Source organism: Lissotriton vulgaris, chromosome 2_1, assembly GCF_964263255.1.
Source record: "Lissotriton vulgaris chromosome 2_1, aLisVul1.2, whole genome shotgun sequence".
NCBI lineage: Eukaryota > Metazoa > Chordata > Amphibia > Caudata > Salamandridae > Lissotriton > Lissotriton vulgaris.
In genome coordinates, this window is record NC_141687.1 from 942748634 (window position 1) to 942775870 (window position 27237).

At 42.9% G+C, this 27237-nt stretch overlaps 1 protein-coding gene across 3 annotated transcripts in view; it reads right to left on the reverse strand.

Annotated features, from left to right (window-relative positions):
• Positions 1 to 27237, reverse strand: part of MNMIP1 (manchette microtubule inner protein 1) — a 211602-nt gene that overhangs the window by 40186 nt on the left and 144179 nt on the right. For 2 of the 3 annotated variants that reach the window (XM_086956468.1, XM_086956469.1), the window contains 5 exons: positions 23194 to 23274; positions 20542 to 20622; positions 15702 to 15782; positions 7640 to 7757; positions 4841 to 4902 (listed from right to left, as the gene is read on the reverse strand). In XM_086956468.1, coding sequence (XP_086812594.1) covers positions 4841 to 4902; positions 7640 to 7757; positions 15702 to 15782; positions 20542 to 20622; positions 23194 to 23274 — 423 coding nt within the window. The remainder of the gene's footprint in view (positions 1 to 4840; positions 4903 to 7639; positions 7758 to 15701; positions 15783 to 20541; positions 20623 to 23193; positions 23275 to 27237) is intronic. The other variant, XM_086956470.1, reaches the window with a different exon arrangement.

Consider the following 27237-nt stretch of genomic DNA (forward strand, 5'->3'; position numbering starts at 1 on the left):
TATGTGAAGGAAGGGAAACCTTCCTACACATAAACAATCCAGGGCGATTTGCTTGTTCCATGTGTGTTAAACAAGGCAGCACACGTGAAAAACAAAAAAACAAGGAGAAATAAAGCATTTCTCATCGTTTCACCAAGTTTAAGACCAGGTTTTCCCTGGTCTTAATTTTGGAGCTGCTCCTGTTTAAGCCACCCTTGTAAATAAGGGGCAGCGTCAAAATCAATAGGTGTTGTGTTGGAACGCCAACCGCAACACCCTCTGCCCACTCCTTTTACGGATAGCGTGAAAGGAGGCCTTATTTAGAAGGCACCATTAAGCCACGTCAAGTGGCTTAATGATGCCTTGTAAATAAGGCAAACCCCTATCGGCACAGGAACGTCGGAAAAAGTGACGTTCCAGTGGCGATAGGGGCTTCTACATATGCCCCTTACTTTCCTAGTTGGAAACGAGACGAGGGAGTTGGAGAGCGTAGAAAGTGGGGTGGGGCAGCATGGTCTTCAATGTGTAAAGTGGGGTAGAGAGTGGGACGCTAAGGGGTGCCATGGAAGCGATGGCTAAATTGTAAGATATAACCAACTTTCTTGAAGCTCTTCAAAGCTTTCCAGCATTTAGGTGGGTTTTTTTTGTTTTAAACTGCTTGAGAAACGCTGGCAGAAGATCTATGATGGGCACACCTGGAGGTCACGGCTTCAGAGTCGCAGAGTGTGAACCCGTGAGTTGAGAAGGCACCGGAGTGAGAATTATCGAGTCCGTGAAATTTTTGAGCCCAAGACCCGCCGAGGCAGGGAATTGAACCCTGGTCCAGGGCCAATCTCAGCTTCCGGGTCTGCCGCCTCTAACCCCTGAGCCACACTTCTCCACATGGCCCTAAGTGGATCTACTTTGTGTACTGATCTGCTCCTTGTGAGAGGGCAGAGTACCAGGCCTCACAGTGAAGTTAGCCGATGCCTGAAGTGGACTGACCCCTTGTCGTATTCTGTGTGGAAGACCAAAGTGAATGACAGAACAGAACAATGGATGAGGAGCAGGGGCGCAACTAGGTCTTAATTTCAGGGGGGGGCTAACATGGCAAATGAAGGGGCGTGGCTAATGTTAATCAATGGGGCGGGGCTAAAATGGCAGCTAATCAGGATCGATTAATGCTCAGGTCAAGTGGAGAAAACATGTGATGAATTCTGCATTTGAAACTGGACAACAATTAGAGTACACATTTGCTAGTCAAACAATGGGCATGGGATGCTCTATATTATTCTTTATGTTTTGCAGGTAACCTCCTCTAGCTCCAATAGCTCACACTTACAGTAATGCAAAACCTATTGCATTACAAATGCTTGTTTTAAAAAGGCATCAAAGTATAACATATCATATACAGTGATGAAAAACTATTAGGGGAATTGCTGTGAGCTCTACTTCATGCAAAGGATGTTGTTTGACTACAATGAGCATTTAGTCAAACAGCTTCACAAGCCCGAGGATGAATGCTGTAAGAAAAAAAGTATGTCTTGTTATGTGACATGGAGGAAGTCCAAAACTGCCACAGAGTTAGAGTTTGGTTCTTTTCAAATGATGGGACAGGTAACATAAGTGGAAACGTTTACAACCTAAGGGCTATGTTTAACATTAGACTTTATTGTAATGATACTGTGGGACTCCAAGCTCGACGATGGGGAAGGTTCAAACATGTGAATCCATGAAACTTCCAATACTGGAGAACTGTCCACACAGAGGCATCTGCATCTGGGACCAAAGGCAGAGATGGTACCCTGTATCAGGACAGTGATACCAATCGAGTCCGCTGCCCTGGGACCAAAGGATGATCTCAGGAGCTGCATGGGTGACTGTGAGAGTTGCACCAAGGAAAGTGGGAGTTACCAGGTGCTGTGACAGTTTATTGGGCCAAGGGGTGTCTCCCAGCCTTTCTAATTTGCATACAAAGCTTCCAGGAAGAAATCTGTGAAGGATGACAGCATACAGGCAAATCCTGCAGCTGGATCAAGGAGAAACAGGGAGTGTTGAAGCAGCAGCTACTTGCTGTCTGAGAGGGTTAAGATGAATCTGGTTGGTCTGCCATGGAGTCCACTGCCCTTGAAGAAGGGATTGCTGCTGGTGACTGTGTCCTGATGCAACAGACTGCAAATTCCAGATAAGACTCCTGAGAGGCAAATTATTGTGCAGTGTTGGTGTCTGCTCCTCAAGGAAGTGGACCAATGAAGTAGATTGTGCGGTCGCGTACACTTTGGTGCATTGCTCCTCTAGTGTCAGGGCAACTTCCAAGCAGGACTGCAACTGAGCTTTCAGACATGGCAGTGCCTCCAAGTGCTTTCGTTTTGTGCCTTCTGTACCTTGGTTGGGTACTGGGTGTGTCTGAGCACTGAGAGGCCTGCCTTCTGCACTGATTGTTGAGAAGAGTTCATCCCAGGAAGCCAGCAATCATTTGCCCAGGACAGAAGTTGGGTTAAACCACAGGGTAGAGGCGGGTCAGGAGAAGGGATTATGCTAGACTAGGATTGCAAGAGAGCCTGCATTTATGAGGAGCAAGGCTCAACTACCCGGCCTTCGGACCATGGAGCGCCAGACCACTGTGACCCCAAATACACACTCAGGGAGTGAGATGGACTCAATGAGGGATATGGAGTCAGTAACTCAGTGCAGTGTGCCTGGGAGGTGCTCTTGGGAGGGACTGGCTATCTTTTAGTGCAACACTTGCTTATTGCTGAAAGCATAAGAGGCATAGAAAGAGAACATGAGTCTGCAAGGCGCAAGTGAGAGCCACAAGAAAAAGCTAGAAAGGATAGTGATTGTGGCCCTAACCTCCAGTATAGTAGAGTTTGTGGCCCCCACTGTTTTAGCTTCTAAACTGGAATGAAGGGGGCAATGGGAGAAAAGTAAAAAGAGGAGCAGCAGAAATGTATCTATACAGGTTTGTGATGTTGGAGAGAAATATTAGCAAGTGATATTTTGTGTGTGTGAGAATGAATCCATTTGGTTCCCTAATTCAATTGCCAACATTCCGCCTATTTAGAGACATGGTGTTTCTCTCTCTCTATCTCTCTTCTCCCCCTCTCGCCCCCTCCTCTCTTTCTCTCTCTCTCTCTCTCTCTTTCACTTCTCTCCCTCTCCCCCCCACCTCCCTCCCAGATACCTGGACGTGCAACAAATTGATTTAGTGCATTGAAGCCACGTGGATGCTCCAGTACAGATACCAGTGTGCACTGCGACATGTGCACGCAAACATAACTCCACTGCCATCGCAGCCTGTAATTAGTTCCTGCGAAAGTCCCTATGCTGACACATTGACACCCGAATACAACCTTAACCAAAGTTAAGATGGGAGATGAGAGAACCTCTTCTTAACACAAACATTCATTTCCAAGCCTAATACCGCACCCATGTCTATTTTCAACATACACAACAATGACATCACTACTGCTCAGCCACAGACCTCATTAGTCGTGTCGGCTTAAGCAGCACACCTCAGTGGAGCGTCAACTCTTTGCCCCTGGCCTTCGGGCTATGCTTAAATTACTCTTGGATGAGACGTCTGTCCCCATTGCATCCACTAACCTGGGCCCCAGCAGCAGAGGAAGGCAGCTGGGTAAAGCACAACTCGCCGCTAGGACACTCTAATCAGATGAAAAGAGGTGGGGGCAGGGGGTTCCCTGAAACTGTTCAGAGGCTGGCTGGCTCCGGCTGCTGGGCCTCTCAGAAAGAAAGCATCATGAAAATGACTTTCTCGGCTCCGATGCGCAGCTTTCTTTCACATTTCAGTGCGTGTCAAATTAGCCCGGGCTGGAGAAGACGACGGGGGGGGGGCTGAAGCCCGGTGAGCCCAATGGGTGTTGCGCGCCTGATGAGGAGAGTATGTGGAAGCCACATAAGTAAGCGCATTTGACATTTAATTTGAGTTCAATCAAAAGGTATGAGCTAATTCGAGACCTAACAAACAGAAGAGCTGTTGAAGAGGGGGTCATTGGTATTTATTCTGTTCCCCTTCTTCCTTTCACAGTGAAAATATTATGGCACTACCTGTTATGAGCCACAAATTTCTAAACAAAAATAGGGCAAAGAGGGCAGAAGCGTTTTGTATATGAGTGAGCCCTTTGAGATACTGCAACTTTTCAGCGGCTGTGACACCTCATCATTCCTCCCCTTCCCAACCCCCCACCCCACCCCCTGAAGTCAACTACCATGAAGTTTCCTAGCTTTTCCTGGGTGAGAAGTGAGAAATCTCCATGCCCTGCTCAGAGGGCCATACATACAGAGCATTCTGCTGCTAAGCCTTTTCCCAATAGGTTGAAGGTCAGGGGCAGCACTTTTCTATTGATGACTCCTGTACTGTGGGACTGGTTTCAACAATTATTTGTTGCCAGGGCTGGTTGTGGTTTCCATGCTGCTGTGAATGCCCACTGGCTATTTTGTTGCTGTAGCCCTTAACTATGGAGCATTTATAAGATTTACCACTGTATCAACGAGGAAACGGATTACAATCCATGTTCACCAGTTGTAAAGGTGATAACTTGAGTATGCAACCAACTCCTTTTTATGTGGTGATGTTATTACTGACCTGTATCTAGCTACCCCTCAATACCTCGTTTTAGAGACAAGAGTTATAGTCGTTGCGTCTGTCGAGGCAGGGAATCATGACTGAAGTCAGAGGAAAGGAGTGTAATTCCTGATGTTTAAAAGGGTTTTATCCATTTTGGGTCTATGGGAAAATGGGTTGATACAAAAGTGCCATAGTCCCCTTTCCTGTAGAAACGTTAGATCTGGAAAAACCTTCAAATGCTAACACAGGTATTTAAAAAAGAATATCATTGGATAAGGAATCACTTCGATTTACCTGCTTCTAACGTATTCTCCTTTACCGGCTCCACTGGTTTTGGAATAACATTTCCATCTGGTCTGAAAAAAAGCAAAAAATTAAATGTTTAAAAAATGATTTAACAATTTATACCGGCTCATGTTTCAATATCAGTAGTCGGGGTGATCATGTAGTCTACAATGACTGCACATTTCTAGAGTGCGCTGCCGGATCAAAGCCTTTCATTGGTGTCATCACAGATGCTGATTGTGATGTCAAATGGGGGGTATAATATATAATAATCATTCCTATGTGTAAAGCACGAACATATGACCCATTAAGGGTTTCAAGGCGCTGGGGACCGTCGGGGAGATTAAGTGAGCTGTTGCCCAGAGTCTCATGATGCTGAGCTGAGCTGAGCCGCGCTCTGGAGTCAGCCACTCTGGCCGCTGTGCCACAACTCTCCTGTACATTAATGGGTATGTGTAAGGATGGACCACTACAACTATAGGCCTACAAGTCCCAGCATGCAAAATGATGTTGGCTAAAAAGAAGGGCACCCATGTTCTGTGACCAGATTTTACCTGTGGATGGCAACATTACAGATATTTTGTGTCTTGCAATCGTAATGTTAACATCTCTTCAGTTAAATTTTTTCATGCTGATTCTCAGTTTATGTACACACAGCACACCTATGTCACACATGTCACCGTACACTCACGTTTTACAGTGAATGTTGTGTGTTTTTTGTAATGATACACACTATTCAAATCATAATTGCATATGTGCATCAAATATAGTGCTCAGCCTTTGGATTTGAACCACGTTCCATGGATGGGTGCTGGCACACCTGCACTGTGTACTTAGTTAGAATGGGTGTAATTTTTGGTCACTGGTCACATTTCACCCTTGTGTGGTATAAGAATCACAGCCCACTACCTTTAGATTCAGACTGTATTTTGTGCACTGAACAAAATAACGAGAAACGTGCTTGGCGGACCCATTTCCAACTCTTCCACCAGGGTCACCTCGGTGGAAAGCCAGGCTGACGCTGGGCATGTGAGAGGAGCTTCCCTTGCACCGTTGACATGGCCATGGGCAGGCGCGCAACACCCATTGGACTCAAAGGGCTTCAGCCCCCCCGTCGTGGGTGGCAGCCCGGGATGAGATGCTTCCCGGGCAAACACACAGCCGCACCCGAGCACTTCACAGGTCTTTAAAAGACCATTTACATGTTAAAGAGGCTTTGTTGATGTTTCACCCCTTCTAAGAGCCCCTGCAGCTCCACTTTGCCTACTGCTTAAAGTTTCAGCCCCCCCTCGAAATTTTTTCTTCCCTCCCGCCCCCTTGAAATGTGGCTCTAGTTGCGCCTCTGGCCATGGGCAAGTGTGTTTTGAAAGGACTTTAAAGTTGTTTTCTCCTCATTGCACCTTGGGCATGGTAGGGTGTTTGGGGCAGGGAGGATTTTTTGTTGTTGATTGCGCCCAGTAATTAACATAAAGGAAGGACAGCTGACAAGGAACTACTACTATGGAATCCACGGTTGTACATAGAAGAAACACTTCCCCATTGTTATGGTCCTAGGTTGATGGGCATTGGGAATACCTTGACAGGGTTTAGACTCAGGAAAGGACGACTGTGTGAGGAGTGATGGTAGGAACAGCTAAGAAGAGAGGAAGCAGCAGCCAGAAGAGATCTGTACCCTACATTAGGCCGAAAGAAAGGAGTGCTCCTGAGAGACTGGTGTCAATGCCTGCAGAGTTCTCATGTCACTTGGGAGAATCCATTATGGAGTTTTCAAAAATGTGTGTTTATCCCCTCTGGCAAGAAAAAGAATGGGAAATAGAGAAGTAGCATAATTTAGGGGTCACTAGGGGTTGCCCTTGTTACCACTAGGCTGGCACTTTGAATGACTGTGGACTGCTTGCCAGACACTACGGTTCAACCAATCTACTTGTTGATCTTTCACAAGTTAGTACGCCTTCCGCTTTCACTAGCTTTAGTAACGGACTATGCCTGTTATCAATTGCTGATAAATTAAATTACGCAGATTTATGACCTAAATATAGACTTTTAAGAAACATTAGCAAATTGGAATGTTGAGAGTCCGTTTTGACAATGTAGTGACTCGAACCAGTAGTGGCTGGTATAGACCTTCTGCTCCAACATAGCAATGTTAGTTTGACTTTCTGATTTTCTCTTTTTAATTTGGAACATTCTTCCCTCGGTGTGCGGAATGCTCTAGCAGCTTTATTGCCATTCTGCCTCGGGTTATAGCATTTGTAAAAATAAAAAAAACTCGCCCCTCGTTACAGATTCGTAATCTGTTCACGGCCTTTAACAACCGTACTATAATTCTATATTAAACAGCTTCTTGTGTGTAATTGTGCTAATTTCTTCGATACAGCGTTGATTTCTGAGCAGTCTATGCTGATTTTTCTGGTACTCAGTTGAACAGAAGTGCATAATGCAAACAAGATAAGAGACCACCAGCTGTTATGGCCATTCGAGGACAGTAGCCATGGAGATGTCCCAAGAGTTTGTGGAAAATTAACAATGTAATTGACACTTATGCAGAATGATAATACAACCCATACCACGAAGAAATCATATTTCCATTTTTGGATGCTCATTTAACTGATCAGTGCATTCGGGGAGTTACAGTCTTGATTCATGTTAAATGAAGCTATTTTGTCAATACACCTGTTGATTTCTGTAAAAGGAAAATCCAGGGGTGGGACAGAGTGGTCACAGTGATGTGAACATAGTAAGATACCAGTGATGGCTACAGGCCTGAGGCATTCATTCACATATGCGCATGGCTGGAATACACCTTACCTGTCTGAGTTTTTGAAGGAGGTCTTGAGTTTCAGAGGTACCGGAGGTGCTGGAGCTACTTTTTTCAGCGGTGGGTGGGCAAACTTGTTCGCTGGATCATTCTTGGTTTCTTTCGGTTCTTTGACAAGAAGGAAGATGAACATCATTACAGTCTGTACATCACATCAGCAAAAGAAAGCCCAGACAAGGCCACCAAACTGATTTTTGTCACTTGAAATCTCATATTAATACAAACCGGAGATGGAGAGTAGTTCAAGTTATGAAGCTTTCACAGGCACAGAAATCTGATGGAAGGAATCAAGTTACCTGCAGGGATTTACGGTACCCTAGGCAAAAATACACTGTACTGTTTTAGCACTTATCCTGGTCTAGTACCAGCCATGTTCTAGGCTTATGGGTGCAATCTGGAGCTCCAGTGCTTAACTTGTAAGAAAATAAGTGGCAGGGCCCTTCTTAGGAGGTCATTACAGCTGCACAGCACACTCTTACAAGAGGGCAAGTTTGACGATTTGGATTATTACCGGCATCCCAAAATCATACGAATGGCATGGGTGGCAGGTCTTTTCTAATGTTTAATGTATCTGGCATTCAACTCTCAGTTGGTGTTCTCCTGTCATAATGAGTCCTTAACTCCAAATAGTCTATGCAAGATCGGCATCCACTATTACAATCAGCATTTATCTTTAGGTAGAACTTGGGAATTCTGCAAAATGGGCCTCAGTGCAGGTCTTTGGGAAGTAGTAATGTATTAACTCCACCTTGTGGTGGACTGTCATAAGTACCAGTGTTGAACACGGGCAAACACCAGCTCAAACTAAGCACAGTTGGCACTCACTTGTGGACAGTATTGGCTTAAAATAGAGACCCACTGGAAGAAAATTACTTTCAAGGCCAATCTAGTCCCTTCCTGGATTAGCCTCCCCTGGAAGGTAGTCTCCCATTAGTTATGTTGTTTTATGGTATGTTATGTTATGTTAGAATTATTTATTATAGCGTGTGACTCACACCCTAAGATGTGTCTCAGCGCTTGGCAACCTAAAGGCAAGTGCAAAAACAGATTTCAAAAACCATGTTTTTAGGAGTTTTTTTTAAATGTACAGAAAGCATGACACATCCTGATTTGCAGGGGAGCTTTTTCCAATAGAGAGAATCAAGATGAGAAAAGGATCTGCCACCCCATCTTGAGGTGCGGATACAATGGGGTTTAAGGCCTGATTTGAGGATTGAAGTAGACGCAAGGGCTTGTAATGACTGAGTCTAATATACAGATAGGACGGAAGACCCTTAGTTAGTGCCCTATGGGTCAGAGAGCATAGTTTTAAAATAACACGCTTCCTAATAGGAAGCCAGTTCAGGGTCTTTGCAGAGCCGTCGACTGTGTCAGGGAGAAGTTCATTCAGAGGCTGTGTGACTGCTCCGTCCGTCCGAGGTATGCTTTGCAGCTCTGGGTCACAGACTAGGCCTAGCCTTCCGTACCAATAACTGCCATAATAGTAATCCTAATGATAATCATAATAGTAATTCTAACTTCAATAGGGCAGTCAGTGGTGCAGCCTGAGTCAGGAGTAATGTATCTGTTTAAGTCGAGCCTAGGCAGCACACATACGCTGTATTCAAGACATGCTGTAGCTAGTTTGTGGGCTTCGAGGCTGCCCATTTGTTTTCATTTGTTTATTTCTGTGTCATTTAAAATGCTTTGCTTCCACGTGGTTAATCGGTATTTTTAGTCCCTCCTTTTCGTAGGTTTTCCACTCCCCTTAAACAGCGACCTAGTGCCTGTATTCTTCCATATGTTCTATCTTATTTCCTTGTTGTTGAACATTTTTTTTTACATTCTGGAGGAGCATTTTCCGCTCAGTGCAGCACTCGGCTCACAGCCACTGGGCTTCATTTTAACTGAGCACTTCCCTCAAGTATTTGTGTTTTCTGGGTTTGATTAGAGTGGCACCCATTTCACAGATACCGCGCTTCGGGAACCTTTCCTTTGTTTTATATTTTATGCTTTTTTTGTTGAAATTTTAAACAAGCATAAGTTGGAAAGTGAGTCTGTGTTCGCAAACATTAAAAATCTTTCTTTTCTAGCATTAAGGAAGTGTGTGTATGCTTTTGAAAAACGCATTTGGTTATTTGTTCGAAAGGTAGAAACGAGACACATTTTAATCTAATGCAGCGTGTTTTCACCATTTTTAGCAAATTAAAATTCCAAGGTGGTTTTCTTTGCTTTTCTTGCTGTTGGTTTTGTGGTTCCTTAAAGGCATTTTGATTCTCATTTTGTATAACTGAATTTTAATTACAGTCGGAAAATGAGTCCTGTTGGCAAAGGTAAACAAACGTAGTTATTTATTGTTAAGGGAGTGAGTTTGTGCTTTGAAAAGAGCTTTTGTTTTTTGTGTGAAAGGTAGAAACGCAATGCCTTTTAAGCATATGCACCACAATTCTACATTTTGAGTAAATAAAGAAATACGTTTTTAAAGCATACACACTCTTCCTTCACAATATATCACGACTCTTGTTTAAATGTTGGCAACAGCCATTCGTCACATTTGCCAAATATTTGGCATCAGTATGAGCACTTTTTGAACAGGTCACTATATTAGTGATGTTGTGCCCCAGATGTTCAATATGGGTATACTCTCCATAAGTACCGATGCTCTTTACCTCTTTTATTTTGTTGTTGGTAACTACCAGAATAGCACTTAGAACTGCTTTTTATTTAGCTGTCGCTGAAGCACTGTTTTCCATTTTATGAAACTATGTAAAGCAGCTCACTTGTTGTTAACAGCAAAATGATCAATGATCATGCTGCTCGGTCTTAAATTTTTCAGTGCAAGTCAGTAAAAAAGGGGCTTCCGTCTAACTCTTAAGGAAATGATTAGCACTGTGAGAAGCATAACAAATTATTTCTCAATTGTATAGAAATGTTTTGGAACTATTCACTGTCGCACTCACAAAAACCTTTGGACATTGCAGGAATCTTAAGCACAATAGTGTCTTTTACAATTACATTTTCTCTAGGATTGGTCCGTTCATGGCACGCTTTAACGTGCCACTGAGGATTTACAGCTGGGCAATTGTCAGACCAATATTCAGTTTGAGGTTAGGGGCTGGAATATTCAAATTAATATTGTTATTATTTTTCTTGTCTTCTTGATGTGCCCTTTGGAAACTCACAGCTATCGAAAAAGCACATTTTTTGGAATTTACAATATTTGAGGAAACAGACACGCGCTTCCTGTGGTTTCAGGATATCAAACAAAACTCCTGCCTGCGTTTATGACCGTCATATCCGGTTCAGGCACGAAGGGCGGTCTGCCATAAAACTGCAGCCAGCCTTCATCTCTGGCGAGGGGGGTGAAGGGAGTGTGAAGCTATCAGCTGCTTCATCTGACTGTATTTATTTATTTTTATATATTTATTTTATGTGTTTTATATAGCGCAGACTTTACCCGAAGGTGTCAGAGCGCTTCACAATAGGAACAGTAATGATATATGAGGAGAAAATTACAAGTGATCATGTTACAAAAGCAAACGTTACGTTACATGAGGCAATAGTGACAATTGTGCATGTATCAAGAGCAAGCAAAATACAAGAGGTAGCAAACAATACCTTACAAGAGGAAAAAGTGGCATGTGTGCATGTTACAAAAGCGTGCAAAGTACAAGTAGAGGTATAATACTGCAATAAATGGCAGACACTCAAAACACAAGAACAAACGTTACGTTACATGAGGCAATGGGGGCAATTGTGTCTGTATCCAAAGCAAACAAAATACAAGTGGTAGCAAACAATACATTACAGGAGGAAAAGTTACAAAAGAGTACAAAATACAAGTAGAAGTATAATACTGCAATAAATGGCAGACACTCTAATTGCAAAACACATGGCCGTGGTGCAGCCTGACCCGAATCAAAAACAAGTAACAGAAATATTTCCCAGCGGTCGATCAGCATTCCCATGCAACAGCTTCATGCCACACAAACCAAAACACACCAGAGGTTATGACCACAAAAATGAGAAAAATATTATCTTCTCAAAATCAAGGGCTAGTTATATTTCTTAGTTTGTGGATTTGGCACTTAATTTTGAAAAAAATAAGTTGAGATTAAGAGCAAATGTAATAAAAGCATGAGTGTAAAGTCAAATTTGCTTGTCCAAATTTATTTTTTATTTTTACTGTCTCAAACGACTGTATTTAAGCTTTTTCTGTTGAGTGAAAATAACATAAAATGTGAATCAAACCCCCAGCATCATCACACTCTTTCAGCCATGGGCTCCTGCTTCAAGGACCGAGCTCGGAGCAAGGTGCCTTACTTTTATACAATCATGTTTTCGCTGCGGCGTGCCGACAATTCACAAATAACACAGGCAGTTTGTTGTTGTTTTTGAACTGCAGTTGTGCTGTCTACCTAGATTACAGTTGAGCCTTTCAGAGCCCCTGCCCATTTTTGTAATCCACACTAATTCAGATAAGACACAATGATACCCATTTTTGGGCGGATTTGTACAAATTGAAACCAGAAAACCTGGACACATTATGGCTTCCTCACTTTAAATTGTATGGTCAAGAAAATTATGTATTTCACTAAAACTCTTTTTTCTTCACTATTGCGTATGAAAGCACTTCCAGATATGCGAGTTCTGACTACCACTTGTACAAAAATAACACTTAGCTAAGTACTTCTCAGTGCAGTGCTATGGTGTACCTATTAACTGCCAAAGCTTCCACATTAAAGAACAGTAGATGTTGTAGCATCCAGGATAATGTGCTGCACGGCTAAATAGTTATTAGGTCTTAAAAGGTGAGACATATTGGTTTTGCCAATGCTTGTTTTAGGTTTAGTTTGGATGTTTGCAACTCTTTCTTGACAAGGCAGCACCTCATACTCATGGGAGTATTTGAGGTGCCCGAGATGGCCTAATTCTCTGGTGCTCTTTTCTCCATACGTGTGCAGCTATCTACTGTGTAAAACACAAGCTCACTTCCAAGTTCGACCAATGAGAAGGACCCAGACCTTTCAGTCCCGCCTTCTGTGCTCTGTTACCCACGTCAAGGGTGTGTGAGTCCTGCCAAGCCAACCAACACGCAGGTTTCTGTGAGTGACTTTGTCGTAATGCACACCATGGATTTAACCCGCTGGGATGCAGAGTGAGCTAGCCTACTGCAAAATCGGGAGGGAGCAGTGCAGCTGAAGGCTGGGCAATGCGAGGTAGTGCTGGACAGGCGACTATCTCATCAGCTTGTTTGTTTCTAGACTATTCCCCATCTAGTCACAACATGCAGAGCGGCAAGAGGCATAAACAATAAATAAATGTCGAGAGTATAGGTATCCGAGGCAACGCAAAAAATCTTCTTGCCTCCTTCCTGGCTAACAGGACCCAGGTTGTCACTGTAGGACCATTTGAATCACCTCCCTTGTCACTGCCAGGTGGTGTTCCTCAAGGCTCATCCCTTAGTCCGACACTGTTTAACATTTATGTGTCGGACCTTGCCAATGTCATCAGAGCACATGGGATGAGCCTAACATCCTACGCAGATGACACCCAATTGGTCCTCTCCATCAAGAATGACGGGCCTCAAAAAGCTGATACATTCAATCAGGGCATGCAGGCAATTGGGAGCTGGATGGCCCATAATTGCCTGAAACTAAACTCTGATAAATCAGAGGTTGTCATTTTTGGCAACCTTTCCCCGGAGTGGTCCCCCTTGTGGTGGCCCTCATCCATGGGTCAGCCCCCAGAACCGGTCAACAAGGTGAGGAACCTGGGCGTTCTGTTCGACGATCGGTTGAACTTCCTCCCCCACGCCAACCAGATCTCCTCCTCAGCCTTTTACAAGCTACGGCTTATTAAGAAAATCTTGCCCTTCCTGCCCGAAAATGCCGCCAAAACATTGGTTAGTGCCCTGGTTCTCTCCACCCTAGATTATTGCAATGCTCTGTTCCTAGGTGCCCAGGAGAGAGTGTTAATGAAAATGCAGGCCATCCAGAACGCGGCAGCCAGGCTGCTAGGGCGAACCACAAAATACCAATCAGTGTCCCCCATCATACGGCAACTCCATTGGCTCCCAGTGAAGAAAAGGATCAAGTTCAAATCATTGTGTTTGATCTACAAGGCCTTACATAACATTGGGCCAGTGTTCTTCACTCAGAATTTGACCCCCTACTGTCCTTCCAGAACACTGCGTTCCTCCGGCTCCTTTGACCTGGTGGTCCCTCGAACTAAAACGGTCCATTGGGGTGACAGACGATTTTTCGTAGCGGCACCGAAGCTGTGGAACACTCTTCCTCTTTCTATCAAGGCCAGCACTTCCCTCTGGTCTTTTCGAAAAAATCTGAAAACCTGGCTTTTTAACCTATGATTCTGACTCTCACCTAGGCACCCCTTGTGGGTTTAACATTTCAGTTATCAGCGCCGAGATGCCCAAGGGCCTTCGTTCGCGCTCTACAAATGTTATAATAAATAAATAAATAATAATAAAAGCATGTACACATTAATACCCCAAAATATAAATCTGTAAACCTTCCCAGAACAACTGCTGCATTAACAGAGTATTTTTTCTGCAGTTCCGAAAAATTCTCAATGAAATAGACCGACCTGCCTTCGCACCCCTGTGATGCCATGGAAACCGTTGCTAGCTGTTTTTACAGTTTTGTAATTGTTTCTAGTGTGCCAGAAACTGAATTGAGGTCACACTTGAACAATGTCATAACACCCACTGCGCAATATCTGAAAATACCTACCCACAGCAGGAAGACACCATTTCCTCCCGTGCACAGGGCTGCCTGAGCACTGATGGGGGCCAAGCTGCTGAGATCAGCAGGAGGACATGAGTGACTCTCTTGGTTCAAATGAGTGACTGTGCTTTTCAAAACGAGCATCAACATATGTTACAAGTGGCATTGTTGGTCCAAATGGGTGTATTATTGGCCCTGATGAAACATCATGTGGTTCGAAGGAGTGATAGTAATGGTCTGAGTATGTGTGCTGTTGTACGAAATGAATGACAATGTCACTCAAAATGAGTGATATAGTTGGCACAAATGAGTGACAGTGAGGGCCCGATTCACAAATGTAAACTTACACGTTTGTGTGAGCTTACTCTTTTTGGGTTTTCATAAAACTGCAATTTCTTAATAAATGTACTGCTGCGGAGAATCCGCTGCACAGGCCTATCTGTTTATGTGCTGAGTTTTCCGCCCCGACAGCGGAGCCTCCGCAGTCGCAAACTTATAAAAAAATTGCAGTTTTGTGAATACTGAAAAAGCGTAAACTTGCACAAGCGTGTATGTTTACCTTTGTCAATCAGTCCCTGACTGTTCAAAGCAGTAGGTATTGTTAATAGTTAAGGTGACTGGTATGAGCAAATTTGGACTGGAATTAAATGGGTACAGTGTATTTCTAAGCATGATAAAACAGAACTTAAAATCCCTAATATGTTTGTGTACGCCTGTAGATGAGCGACACTATATTCATCATCCACCTCACGAAACATTACAGCTTGCACCTCCACTAACAAGCCGCCTGTGTCACATCACCTAATCTCGGTCCCACGCATTGCCTTGTGCAACCTCTGGACCAAAATACACAAGTAGAAACACAGACACGTGTCACTGATTTCTGCTAATGTTACAAAGCAACCCCATTTTTAGACCTCTTTAAATCCATTTCGTATCTGTGCACCTGCGGTGTCCCAAATATAATCTATAACAGGAGTGAGAGGACCCATTCCTGTCGCTTCATTACACCACGCGGACCACTTCCATAGGCATACCACACACCAATGTGGCTTTAGCACCGTAATATACATGGTACTGTTGCCCACATCTATGTGTTCCATTTTACCTCCCTTAAAAAAAAAGCAAAAGATACACAGCTCCCTGCATATGGTACTCCATGGAACTACCTTGGGGCCAACTTTTATTTTCTGACCCCCAGCTGTCCCTCGTTTCAACCTTCAAGTGTTAAGTGGTGTGGAAAAATGAAGACCACAGCTAAAACTACCACTACTACTAATAAGAATAATTATTATTATAATAATAATACTCTTATATCTCATCTTACCTTTCTGATTGGTCACACCTGTAGACTGAGGTCTGTTCCCATCAGACATCTTTTTCTCAGTCACCGTGTCCGGTTTCATTCCTAAAACATTAGAAGAAGGAGGTCATCTACTCTGTTTGCTGGTAGGTAATCTCATGGAACATATTGAAGCCACGCACCCCTCTTTCAGCTCCTCACAGCATCGCACCAGGCAGGAACTGCACTGGTCAACTTTCTACTGATGACCATAGAAAGATGTCTGCGTTCTTACCATTGCAATGGGAAGGATGAAGAGCAGGCGAGTACTGCTCACACTGGGTGAAAGCCGGGGAATCGTTGTTACCCTTTTCAAGGTATGCAGAACTTCTCTGTCATCTCTGATCCACAGAAGATATATATTCTTACTCAGCAGCGGCTAGCATGTATCGAGGGTGGGGGGGCACAACAACAAAATAGAATAAACTAAACGTATCTTTCTTTCCTCGCCATGCGACGTCCTCTTCCCTCTGGCGTCTTTTGGGAGTCCCGGAAGCAGGAAACTGCACTACCCAATCCTGGCACTGCTTTCAAAGCATGAAAGCAGCGTCAGGACTGGATATAGCAGCCTCTCTCAGCGCTCCCAAGAGCACTGGAGGCCTGCGCTTTCTGTAACCCAGCTGTCTAAGACAGCTAGGTTACAGAACTTTAAAATGGACCGGTCTGGCTGGCCGTCCCAAGACGGCTAGCCAAAGAGACATGCGCATTTTAAAGCGCATAGCTCTCTGCTGCTACTACTCGGCAGTGCTGGCCCGACTCGTCCCGTGACACCTATTTCAGGATGGAGTGCTGAAAAATAAAATGGTAATAAATACACTTTAATACTGTTTTCTTTTTCAGGTCTGGGGCTTATGGGGCAAAGCTCCTCAACTCAAGTGGAGGAGCCGCCCCTGTTTTCTTACTTTTAGAATCAATTCCAAAGAGGCATGCTATGGAGAAAGGTAGGTTATAATAGAGACAGATAACTACTTTTCAATTACAAAGTTCTGTAGGACTAACCTCTCAAACCTGCCCTAGACCTGGTGCCAGAGTTCACAAAGTACTACGTGCCAGAGGCATGCACGTAGACTTGCCGAGCTCCACCTACAGAATCCGGCTGACAATAATAAGGGATGCCGATGTCCCATAGACTACTAGGAGCTGAGGTTGAGAGCTAGTTTGCTAAAATACCTCTATTCCTCCCACATAACCAACTCACACAGGAGCTTTGCTTCACACTATTAAGGACAGTGGTTGAAACCTTCATGACCTAAATTAGCCCAAATTAACATCTGGTCTAAACAAGAGCTGGGGGAGCCCTTACTACACATCTAGTACTGAATCATCCACGGATTGGCAGAGCACTGGATTCCCTAACTCCCTTCATGTACCCCAATAGTGTGAGGGTTACAGTTAGCACCGGACTGCAACACAATCCAACCAGTCTTTTATAATAAGAGTTATTGCATATATGTACATACTCTTTTCTCCTTTTGTCACATTCTATGAATACCACACAAAATGCTTTTCCAGTATTAAAGAGAAATTGTGTGAATTTTTAGATGGATCTCTGCACTGAAGAGAGCCTTTGACCCTGGTTAAGGTTGTTAATACGCTGAAATTTATTGACAACCTACCATATGTGGAATGCGTTTATACCCTCATTATCAAACTGATTATGTTTAATCTTATCATATGGAGACTCTAATATTCTCCAGTTCTCGACCACTAAGTACTTTTAATATATAGGGGTCAATTTTCCCTTGAAGCTTAAGACAGTAGGGACAGTACTTTTTTCCCCTAGCAACAGGCTGGCAGGGAGTTTGTCTCAAAGATCTCCTAAATGAGAGCCCACCCTCACTTTACAAAGGAACCATGTTAGAGTGAGGTAGAGACCCTATGATGAAGCATGCCAACATGGTAGGTGAGGGTCTCACATCATATTAACTAATAGTCTACTTGGTACATAGCATAACATTCCTTCTACTCCAATGTAGCAGGTAAATCATACCTATGGGTGTAGTATACATTCTAAGGAAGGATGCGTAATTCTGACTAGTCTTCTGTTTGCACAAACATCTGGGAAGGTTATTTGAAATTTCCAGTGGGATCCTATTCCAGCTGTGTGGAGTGCTCTATAGTAGAGAAATTCACACAAGGGAAATAGGATCCCCTTTAGAAAAAAACTTTTTTTCTATGCTGGGAAAATAATTTTTCCCATGGAAAAAATCCCTCCCCTGTGTACCCACCAAATCTGGAAGTGATCCACTCCCCTTTCCATCCGGGAAAATAATTTACACCAGCCCTTCGCAGGAGTAAAAATGCGTCACTTTCAAGGGTGGAAAGCAGAAGGAGAAGAGTTTGTGAATGCCAACAAACATTCATGTTCACAAACCTCTAAGGCTAACCACGCATTAGAACTCTCACCTTTACAACCCCTGAGAGAGATTTAAAGGTGCGTAGAACACTGCACTCATGGGAGAGATCTCTGCACAGGTGTAGATAAGGTAAATTTGTCATATACATATATCTATATTATATATCTCTATATATATATCTATATCATCTATCATATATATATATCTATATATATCTATCTATCTCTCTCTATATATATATATATATATATATATATATATATATATATATATATATATATATATATATATATATATATATATATATATATATATATATATATATATATATATATATATATATCCTACTGGCGGTCGCCAGTAGGTATATATAGTTAGGACCTAGTTACCATAGGAAATTCCGAACATTCTATTGGGAATAACTTTGGCGCCGACTGAGGGATCTGCCTGTAATTTTCCTTAAATTTGCCTCGCTGTGCTCCGCTCCTTCCCTGAAAGTTTCGGGGGGATTTGTCAAGCGGGGGCAGAGAAAAAAGGGGGGTCCTAAAACATGTTTTCCCCATGTTAATTTCCATAGTGACTCTGACAAGGCTACAGCTCGAACGGCTGAACGGAATTACACCAGATTTGGCAAAATGGTAGGGACTGGTATGCAGCAGTGACTTTTGTATGTTTGGTGTAAATCCCTCCAGTAGTTTTTGAGAAAATTGAATTAGAAAATTTTCAAATGGCATTTTCTTTGGGACCTTTAGACACGGCTACAGCCCGAACGGCTGAACGGAATTAAACCAAACTTGGCAAAATGGTAGGGACAGGTATGCAGTAGTGCCTTTTCTTTATTTGGTGAAAATCCCTTAAGTAGTTGTTGAGAAAATTGAATTTGAGCAAATTATATATCTATATGTGCTCAACATTCTATTGAGGAATCTGCGTGTAATTTTTCCGAATTTTGGCCAGCTCCGCTCCGCTCCTTCCCTGAAAGTTTCGGGGGGATTCGTCAAGCGGGGGGTCCCAAAACGTGTTTTCCCCATGTTAATTTCCATAGGGACCTTTAGACACGGCTACAGCCCGAACGGCTGAATGAAATTACACCAAACTTGGCAAAATGATAGGGCCTGGTATGCACAATTGCCTTTGCTATGTTTGGTTAAAATCCCTCCAGTAGTTCTTGAGAAAATTGAATTTGAAAATTTTCAAATGCCATTTTCTATGGGACATTTAGACACGGCTACAGCCCGAACGGCTGAACGGAATTACACCAAACTTGGCAAAATGATAGGGACAGGTATGCAGTAGTGCCTTTTCTATATTTGGTGAAAATCTGTCCAGTAGTTGTTGAGAAAATGGAATTTGAGCAAATTATATATCTATATGCGCTCACCGTACGAGCACCGTATGCGTACGGTATGCGTACCGTAAGTGTACGTGCGCGTACCCTTACGTGCGCGAGCGAGTTTCTGATTGGCTGGCAGTCGACTGTCAACATTTCAAACTGTCCAAACCAGGAAGTGTTGGCCATCATCTTGTTTTTCAGGAGAACTGAGGCACAAGAGAGCCCAAAACAAGAGTGGAAAACATGAAAAGGGAACAGGGTAGAGACCCCCCCAACCCTCTAGCCCTTCTCAGGGGGTCCTAGAAAGACCCCCAAGGGCAAAAAATAAAAATCCAGGGGTACGCACACCGTACGCGTATGGTACGGGAACCGTGCGCGTACCCCACGATTTTTAAAAAAAGTATAATTTTTTTTGCACTTGGTGGTCCTTCTGGGACCCCCTGAGAAGGGCTAGGGGGTCAGGGGGTCTCTACCCTGCCCCCTTTTCGCATTTTCCACTCTTGTTTTGTGCTCTCTTGTGCCTCACTTCTCCTGAGAAACAAGATGGCTGCTCAGGTGGTCCCAGAAGGATAATAACATATATAAACGTTATCCGCGAATAGAATTAGCATTTACAAAACCTGTGAAATTTATTGAAAAAAATATAGGTTTCACGCCTGATATAGTTAGGAATTAGCATTTAAAAAACCTTGCAAATTCACTCAAAAAAACCATGGGTTTCAGGCCATATATAATTAGGAATTAGCATTTAAAAAACCTTGCAAATTCACTTAAAAACCATAGGTTTCAGGCCTTATATAGTATTATAGTTCGGAATTAGCATTTAAAAAACCTTGCAAATTCACTTAAAAAACCATAGGTTTCAGGCCTTATATAGTTAGGAATTAGCATTTTAAAAACCTTGCAAATTCACTTAAAAACCATAGGTTTCAGGCCTTATATCGTTAGGAATTAGCATTTAAAAAACCATTTAAATTGCTCCTATCTAGTTAGTGGTACTAACTATATTTCGCGCACCCGCAATCCACTGCTGATGATGTCACATATTACATCATTCATGACCTGGTCAGTGACATCACTGATGACATCAAGAAAAAAAAGAGCCATGACTTGTTCTCAGGTCACACATTCTCACCTTTCTGGTCTTTTGTGGCTTGGATTGGAGATTTGATCACCTCTACTGGCTTCTTTTCTAGCACCGTCAAGTCAGGTTTCACTAAAGGAAAAAATTGAAAAAAGTTTTTGGGTCATCAGAAATAACCTGGTACGCTTCCTAATCCTAAATGTTAAGGTACCCACCTATTAAAGTCGCATGTTTCTGGTATGTTTTTTAGCAAAACCGTAGGCCACCTTAAATTGGCCATATTCTTTTGTTCAAAGTTAGATGGCAGTAGACTGAGTGCTTTTTTACAAATTGATGCAAACTGTCACATTATGAGTTCGCTGTTTCTCTGCTGGGCTGGATTTAATGATACCGGGTGGCATCTCCCAATGCGATTGCATGGACTACAAGTTATTTCCCCCAGAATGGAGAATAACACACAGATACTGGAATATCTGACTCAATTCTACGAGCTCTCACAATCCTTCCTTTGGCCTTGATTACGAGTATGGTGGTATATCCCACCAAACTTACACATGGAGAAAAAAAACATTTCCACAGAGTTTGGTAAATAACACTGATTATGAGTTTTTACCGTGTACAGCTGTATCTTTATTTAGTGCATGTGTTAAATACTGAATAGGTGTTATTTAGCTCATGTGGTAAATACCAAACCAGATAAACAGCACATGCACGTCAGGAAGGGCTCTTTTTCAGGTACTGCAAATTCCTGCAATGAGGAAATGAATCCCTAGGGAAACTCACAAAGGACCTTAGAACACCCCAACAGTACAACAACTCTTTCCTGTGTGGGATTGTGCAGGCATTCATTGTGTTTCCATCCTCTGCTATCACTCAGTCATCACATGCAGAAACCCGACAGACTGTTCTATGATGGACCAAGTAGGGAAAGGAAATACAAAGTTAGGGATCCTGAGCTGGAGGTCCTGGCCAAGGAGATGGTAGGCCACAATGACTGTCTAATTTGCCACTTCATGCTGAGGAGGGAAACACTTTTCCACGCAACCATTACAACGCGTAATGGTTACATTGTGATTTGAACAACGTAAGTCATTACGTCGACTTGCACTGGAGGGCGCTCTAGACTAAGGAATAGTGTGAATTACTATTCCAACACCTTCCCTACTGTATGTAGACTGGAGTTGGAATAGTAATTCACACTGTTCCTAAGTCCAGCAACCCTCCAACGCAAGTCGATGTAACGACTTGCGTTGTCAAAACCGTGATGTAAAATACTGCGTTCTGTGGGTATGCGTGGTATGATCATACATTCGCTGAGGATGTCACTAAAATAAATCATTACTGAATCAACATATTGTCATGATGTTCAGAACAATAAAATCAGGTTCAAGACCTTGAAATTCTAGGTCCTCAAGTGACTTGCCAAGCACTAGAGCATGGCAACTGGTGGGAGTGTTCCATCTCAGCTCTACTTCAAGCTGTGGGAAGAAAAGCTTATGGCCATCCTTAACATTTCTTCAGTGAAAGACGTGGAAGAAGGTCTTGAGCTCTGAGTAATCCAAGGTAAGAGACATGGGAGTTGTAATGGAAGTAAATGTGTTTGTTAAAAAGTTGACTTGTCTAAGAATCATCATCATTGTGAAGAGTGACTGGTATACTGTGTTACACGTATTTCATCATTGTGAAGAGTGGCTGGAATACTTTGTTACACGTATTTACATTGGTCCATGTATGGGATGCCATAGGGGCTAAGACCTCTCAAATGGTACTAAAGTATTGAGAATTTACTACACCAATTATAATGAATTGTAATCTTGACGATGAAGGATTTGTCTGCCCAGCACCTTAAGGGTGATGTTTTACCAAAGGGAGAAGGAGCGCCCTCCTGTTCTGCTTTTCTTGATCTCAGTTACCGTTGCAAGGGAGAGCTGGGCCGAGCGGAGAGAATGCTGGGGAGCGTGGAATGCGGGGCGGTGGTTCAGGTTGGCGGGTCCGGTGTTGTGGAGGGCCTTGTGTGCGTGGGTGGGAAACTTGAAGGTGATTCTCTTCTCGACGGGGAGCCAGTGTAGGGTCCGTAGGTGTTGGCTGATGTGGCTGTGGCGTGGTAGGTTGAGGACCACTCTGGCTGCGGCGTTCTGGAGTATTAGGGTGATGTTCATGTTGATCTCGGCGTAGAGTGCATTGTCGTAGTCCAGTCTGCTGCTGATGAGAGCTTGTGTGACAGTTTTCCTGTATTCAGGGGGATCAGCTACTATCCAGTTCAAGCAGTCTTCTGCTTATGGCTAATCTGGGCTGAAACTTGTTAATGTGGTACTCCTGAGCTTGGCACTTGTGACTGCATGGATAATACCACCATGCAGTGTGAAGTATTTAGAATGTGGATATCTAATCGATTAGAATTCAGGAGAGGGACATCTGATAGGGCAGATAAAAATGTCTGGATGGCTACTCTCCCTTTTATAAGAGATGGAATGACCATGGTGCACCATAATTAGCCGAAGTACAACAATGATAAGAAATGTGTCCTGGAGATAGTGGGCAACCCCAATCAGTAACAGAAGCCGTATTTTTGGTTATCACCCAGAATTTCAAGTGCTCTGGGTCTTCCATACTTGTGACAGCTCCTAGTCCTTCCTGCACATTTCAGAATTTTTCACCAACAGAAAATGCTCTTCCACATCTCATATTCAGTCCATGTCTTACCTTTCTGGTCTTTGATCATATGATTCTGAGGCTTGCTCACTTCAGCTGGCTTCTTCTCTGGCACAGCCAAGTCAGGTTTCACTATAGAAATAGTATAACAAGGATTAACGGCTGATGAATCATATTCAGGAACACTGACACTATGTGATTCAGGTTGCAACACTTTCCACCTTATTATGTAAGGGATAAAGTACCCCCTGCTGTACATTATAAGGATATTGCAAGTCACCAAGGAGTTCCATAACCATACAGAGGAATGAGGCCGAAGACCAAGTTCCTTTATAAGGCTATGGAACTCCGAGTTGACTTGAAATATCCTTGCCATGTACACCCAGGGGTACTTTATCCCATATAATACATGGTCACACCATCACCTTTCCCACAAACCACTTAAAACCTTGGTGTGTAGCTCTTCCATATGAAAGAGCAAGCATGTTTTCAAAGAAGAAGAATAAAAAGATAAGTTTAATACAAGTCCATTTATTTTTTTAAAGCTGTAGCAACTCGAAATATTTAGAAAGATGCAGACAGATTCTAGCTCTTCTCTGCCTAAGGAATACAAATAAAACATTTTATTGTGACGTCGGAACTCAACTGTAATAACTCCTAATAGTCTAGTTCTGACGTCTTTCCTTTATAATCGGAGACTGGGTTCATCACAAGTCGCTGATTATAAAGAAATTAGAGACTGACATTTATTCGGGATTACAGAATCCCATGTATTTATTATATATTTAATGCACTTGCCCAATACTCCACGTGGTGCTGCCCAGTGGCTGGCTCTTTCCAAAGCTTAACTGGCTGGCTACCTTTTTGTTCCTGATTACTGTATTTAGGTGTTGCCTGGTACCAATGAAGGGGAACTTTTGGCCAGACAGTACGAATGTATTTTAATATTCCAAAAGAGTGAAATAATACTGTCACGGCATGTGCTGCATTATGCCACATGCGTGTCTTTTTCTTTGCTTGGTCATTCATTGCACATAATTCCAGTGGCATTGATTATATTTGAGGGGTGGATAAAGGTCAAGCTTAAATCCACGAACTGAAAATATACAATATTGTTGTAAAGAATATTAGGGCCACCTAGATTTTGGCACAAATTTAGGGTTCAGTGAGAGCTACTGTGATGGCCGAGAGATAGTCAAGCGATATTTGTGGGTAGTGGGAACTTGCCAATCAGGACTTTATTCTCAAAGTTTTGCCTGTGAGTAGTTATGTCTCGCTGTGGAAGGCATTTTCTGTCTTAAATGGGGAGACAAACTTCAAAAGTTGGGATATAAAAATCAAAAGTGAGGGTCCTTTTTTAGGAAATACATAACAAATATCCCCGTGTACTCTGAGTTTTTTTCCTGGCTTATGGGCGGCCTGTAAAAGATCTTCCGTTCGGGACCGCCATGATTTTGATGGTGGTCCAGGCAGAAAGGCAGAAAAGCAAAACGTTACAAAATAAATGTGCTCATTCGCCCGATTAGAGGGGCGTCGCAAGGATGCCTTGTACCTAACACAAGGATGGAACAAGCATTTGCATTGCAATAATTCTCGCTTTATGAGAGTTTGAGCTATTGGCATTGTAAACGACAATGCCTTTTATTTATGTGTTGTTTTTTAAACAGATAAATAAAAGGAATGTAATTTACAATGCCAAATAGCTTAAACTATCGCAAATGCGAGACCTATTGCATAAAAATAAAAATAGCGTTAGGAGAGAGCGTGTTCTGCCTTCATCAGCAGGCAGAACAAAGCTATTTGAGAAAACTGTGCTCGGAGGCTGTAATTACAGCCTGCCAAACAACAACACACGTAACAGGGGGTGTCGCCATGGGAGGTTACAAAATGAGGCAAGTCAGTACTAAGGAGGGACTAAAAGCCTTTTGACCAATGAACAGCCACAGTTTACAGTTGATGACACAAGCTAATGAAAAATGTGGGTGGAGAGTGGGCGGAGCTTAAAGTCCCTACCTCGATTCAACATGCCTCGCAGAGCAGCACATGCGCTGCCCAGGCTCGACTTAAAAAGGGCCCACCGCACCTGGGTCTTGGTGCCACTGCGCCTGCTGCCATACCGATAGCTATAATATCATACAACAATGACTCAATGGGAGTCAATGAGAAGGAACAATTTGAACAGTAAATTAATTACACAAAACACGTAGTCCTACTTTTTAAGGCTCTAGTATTTGTATAAACAAAATAACATGGACTGTATACTTTTCAAAGAATAAGAAGCAGCATGAACCACATTTTAAATGGTGTTTTAGGTGCGTGGAGAGCACATGAATAAGTATAATAAAATGGCACAAGTAAAAAACATAAACAGTGAAAATTTACATTTTATTTGGGAGCTATTTGGTACACATATTATGCATGAATCTTTATTTTATGACACAAGTAGTGAAAGAATCATGACATATTTAGCAATCCCAATTAGGCTGACACAAGTCAACGACGTTTCGACATTCATGACTTGAGGTCATTTTCAGGATAAGAGAACACAAGTAGACTAATCGGGGAACAAAGAATGAGTTACCCCCCTATAACAAATTAATTAAAAACAATACGAACAAATCTAGGATACGTGCATAAAGGCACCTGAAGGTAATCCAAGGCACCTGGGTAAGAGGAAAAGAGACAGGGCTAAATAGGCGGCCGCTAGCAGGGCTCAGAGAAAACAACAACCCCCTGTGTGGCGAGGAGATTGAAAGTCAGTACAATCACGTTGGAGAAACTGATGGAGCAGATTTATCAAGCGCTGGGCCAGCGCTGCTGGTCACCGGAAAGGGGTGAGGGATCCAAATGTAGTTCGTTGAGATATGGCATAGAAAGCAGGGGAACCTTTGTTCAAGAGGCTGTAGGAAATAAATATGAACAGCTAGGTCAGAACTAGGTGGGAAGAAAAGCTAAATTATACCAGAATGCACAAATGGTGGCTTACCCAATGGTGTGAGCTATTTGAATAAATAAAAAATCATCTCAGCGGTTAGGCGGCTAAGCGCCTTCTCTGAACTGGAAATGAAGCTTTCTATCGAGGAGAACGGTCACCAGATCCCAAAATAACTCGTACCCACAAAGAAGCTTAAAGTCAAGAGATTCACTGGACAAATTGAGGGAAGCAGCCTTCCTAGAGTCATTGGACGTTGTGATCGGCCAATAACACTTCTTCAGTGAGGTCTTAGACTGGAAACAGGTGACAGCGGGAGACTCCCATAGTTCAGACAGCCCAAGAGTAAAGTGACTCCTTAATATTCAAAAGCCAAGGGACCTTAAAGAGAATTGATCAGCTTTTATTACATCCGGATGGGCAGTAGAATAGTGGTCGCGTTCTGGAGTAGTCCATAAATGCCTCCTGTAAAAAAGAGGATGGAGCCTGGCTTTGCCTGCAAGCCCTCCCGCTCCCAGATCCATACGAAGCGGGTACAAAGGGGTACTCAGTGGGAGAAATACAAAGTTTTGCAGGAATTTATTTTCTGCTCTGATTAGTACCTCAATGTTGGTAAATCCCCACAACTCTGCCTCATAAAGGGCCAACAGAGCGCAGGTGAAATGGTGTTAGTATAGGAGGCACAATATTCTCTAAGTATTGCCCCCAAGATTTGTTTAAGCTTTAGGGCTGCTTTATTGACGTGGGATTTTTAAGGGCATGCAACCACTAAATGCGACTCTCAAGTAGGTAAAATTGTCACTCAAGCATTGCAATGCAACCATTCCATAGGAGGTGGAATGATACACCAAACTGGTAATAGCATAAGGCGAGAGAGAAATAGTCGTTTGAGCGAAGCCAAACCCCTCTTTACGAATACACTGAAGAAGATCCACAGACATTCTTGTTTGCTAACTAATTATTAATTGCACTGAGGTGCAATTCCCGCCATTCAGAGGAGAGTGAGGTAGGTGCAAAGCACAGGTCCTTCTAGAGCGAGTTTTTCCTTCTTCACACAACACTGTATTTTTTCCTTTATTTTAGGAATGAGGGTGGAGTGAAATTTATTTTTAGGCTTTTTTTTTAGAATCAGAATTGTTCTTCAAGGTCCTTGTGTAGAGTGT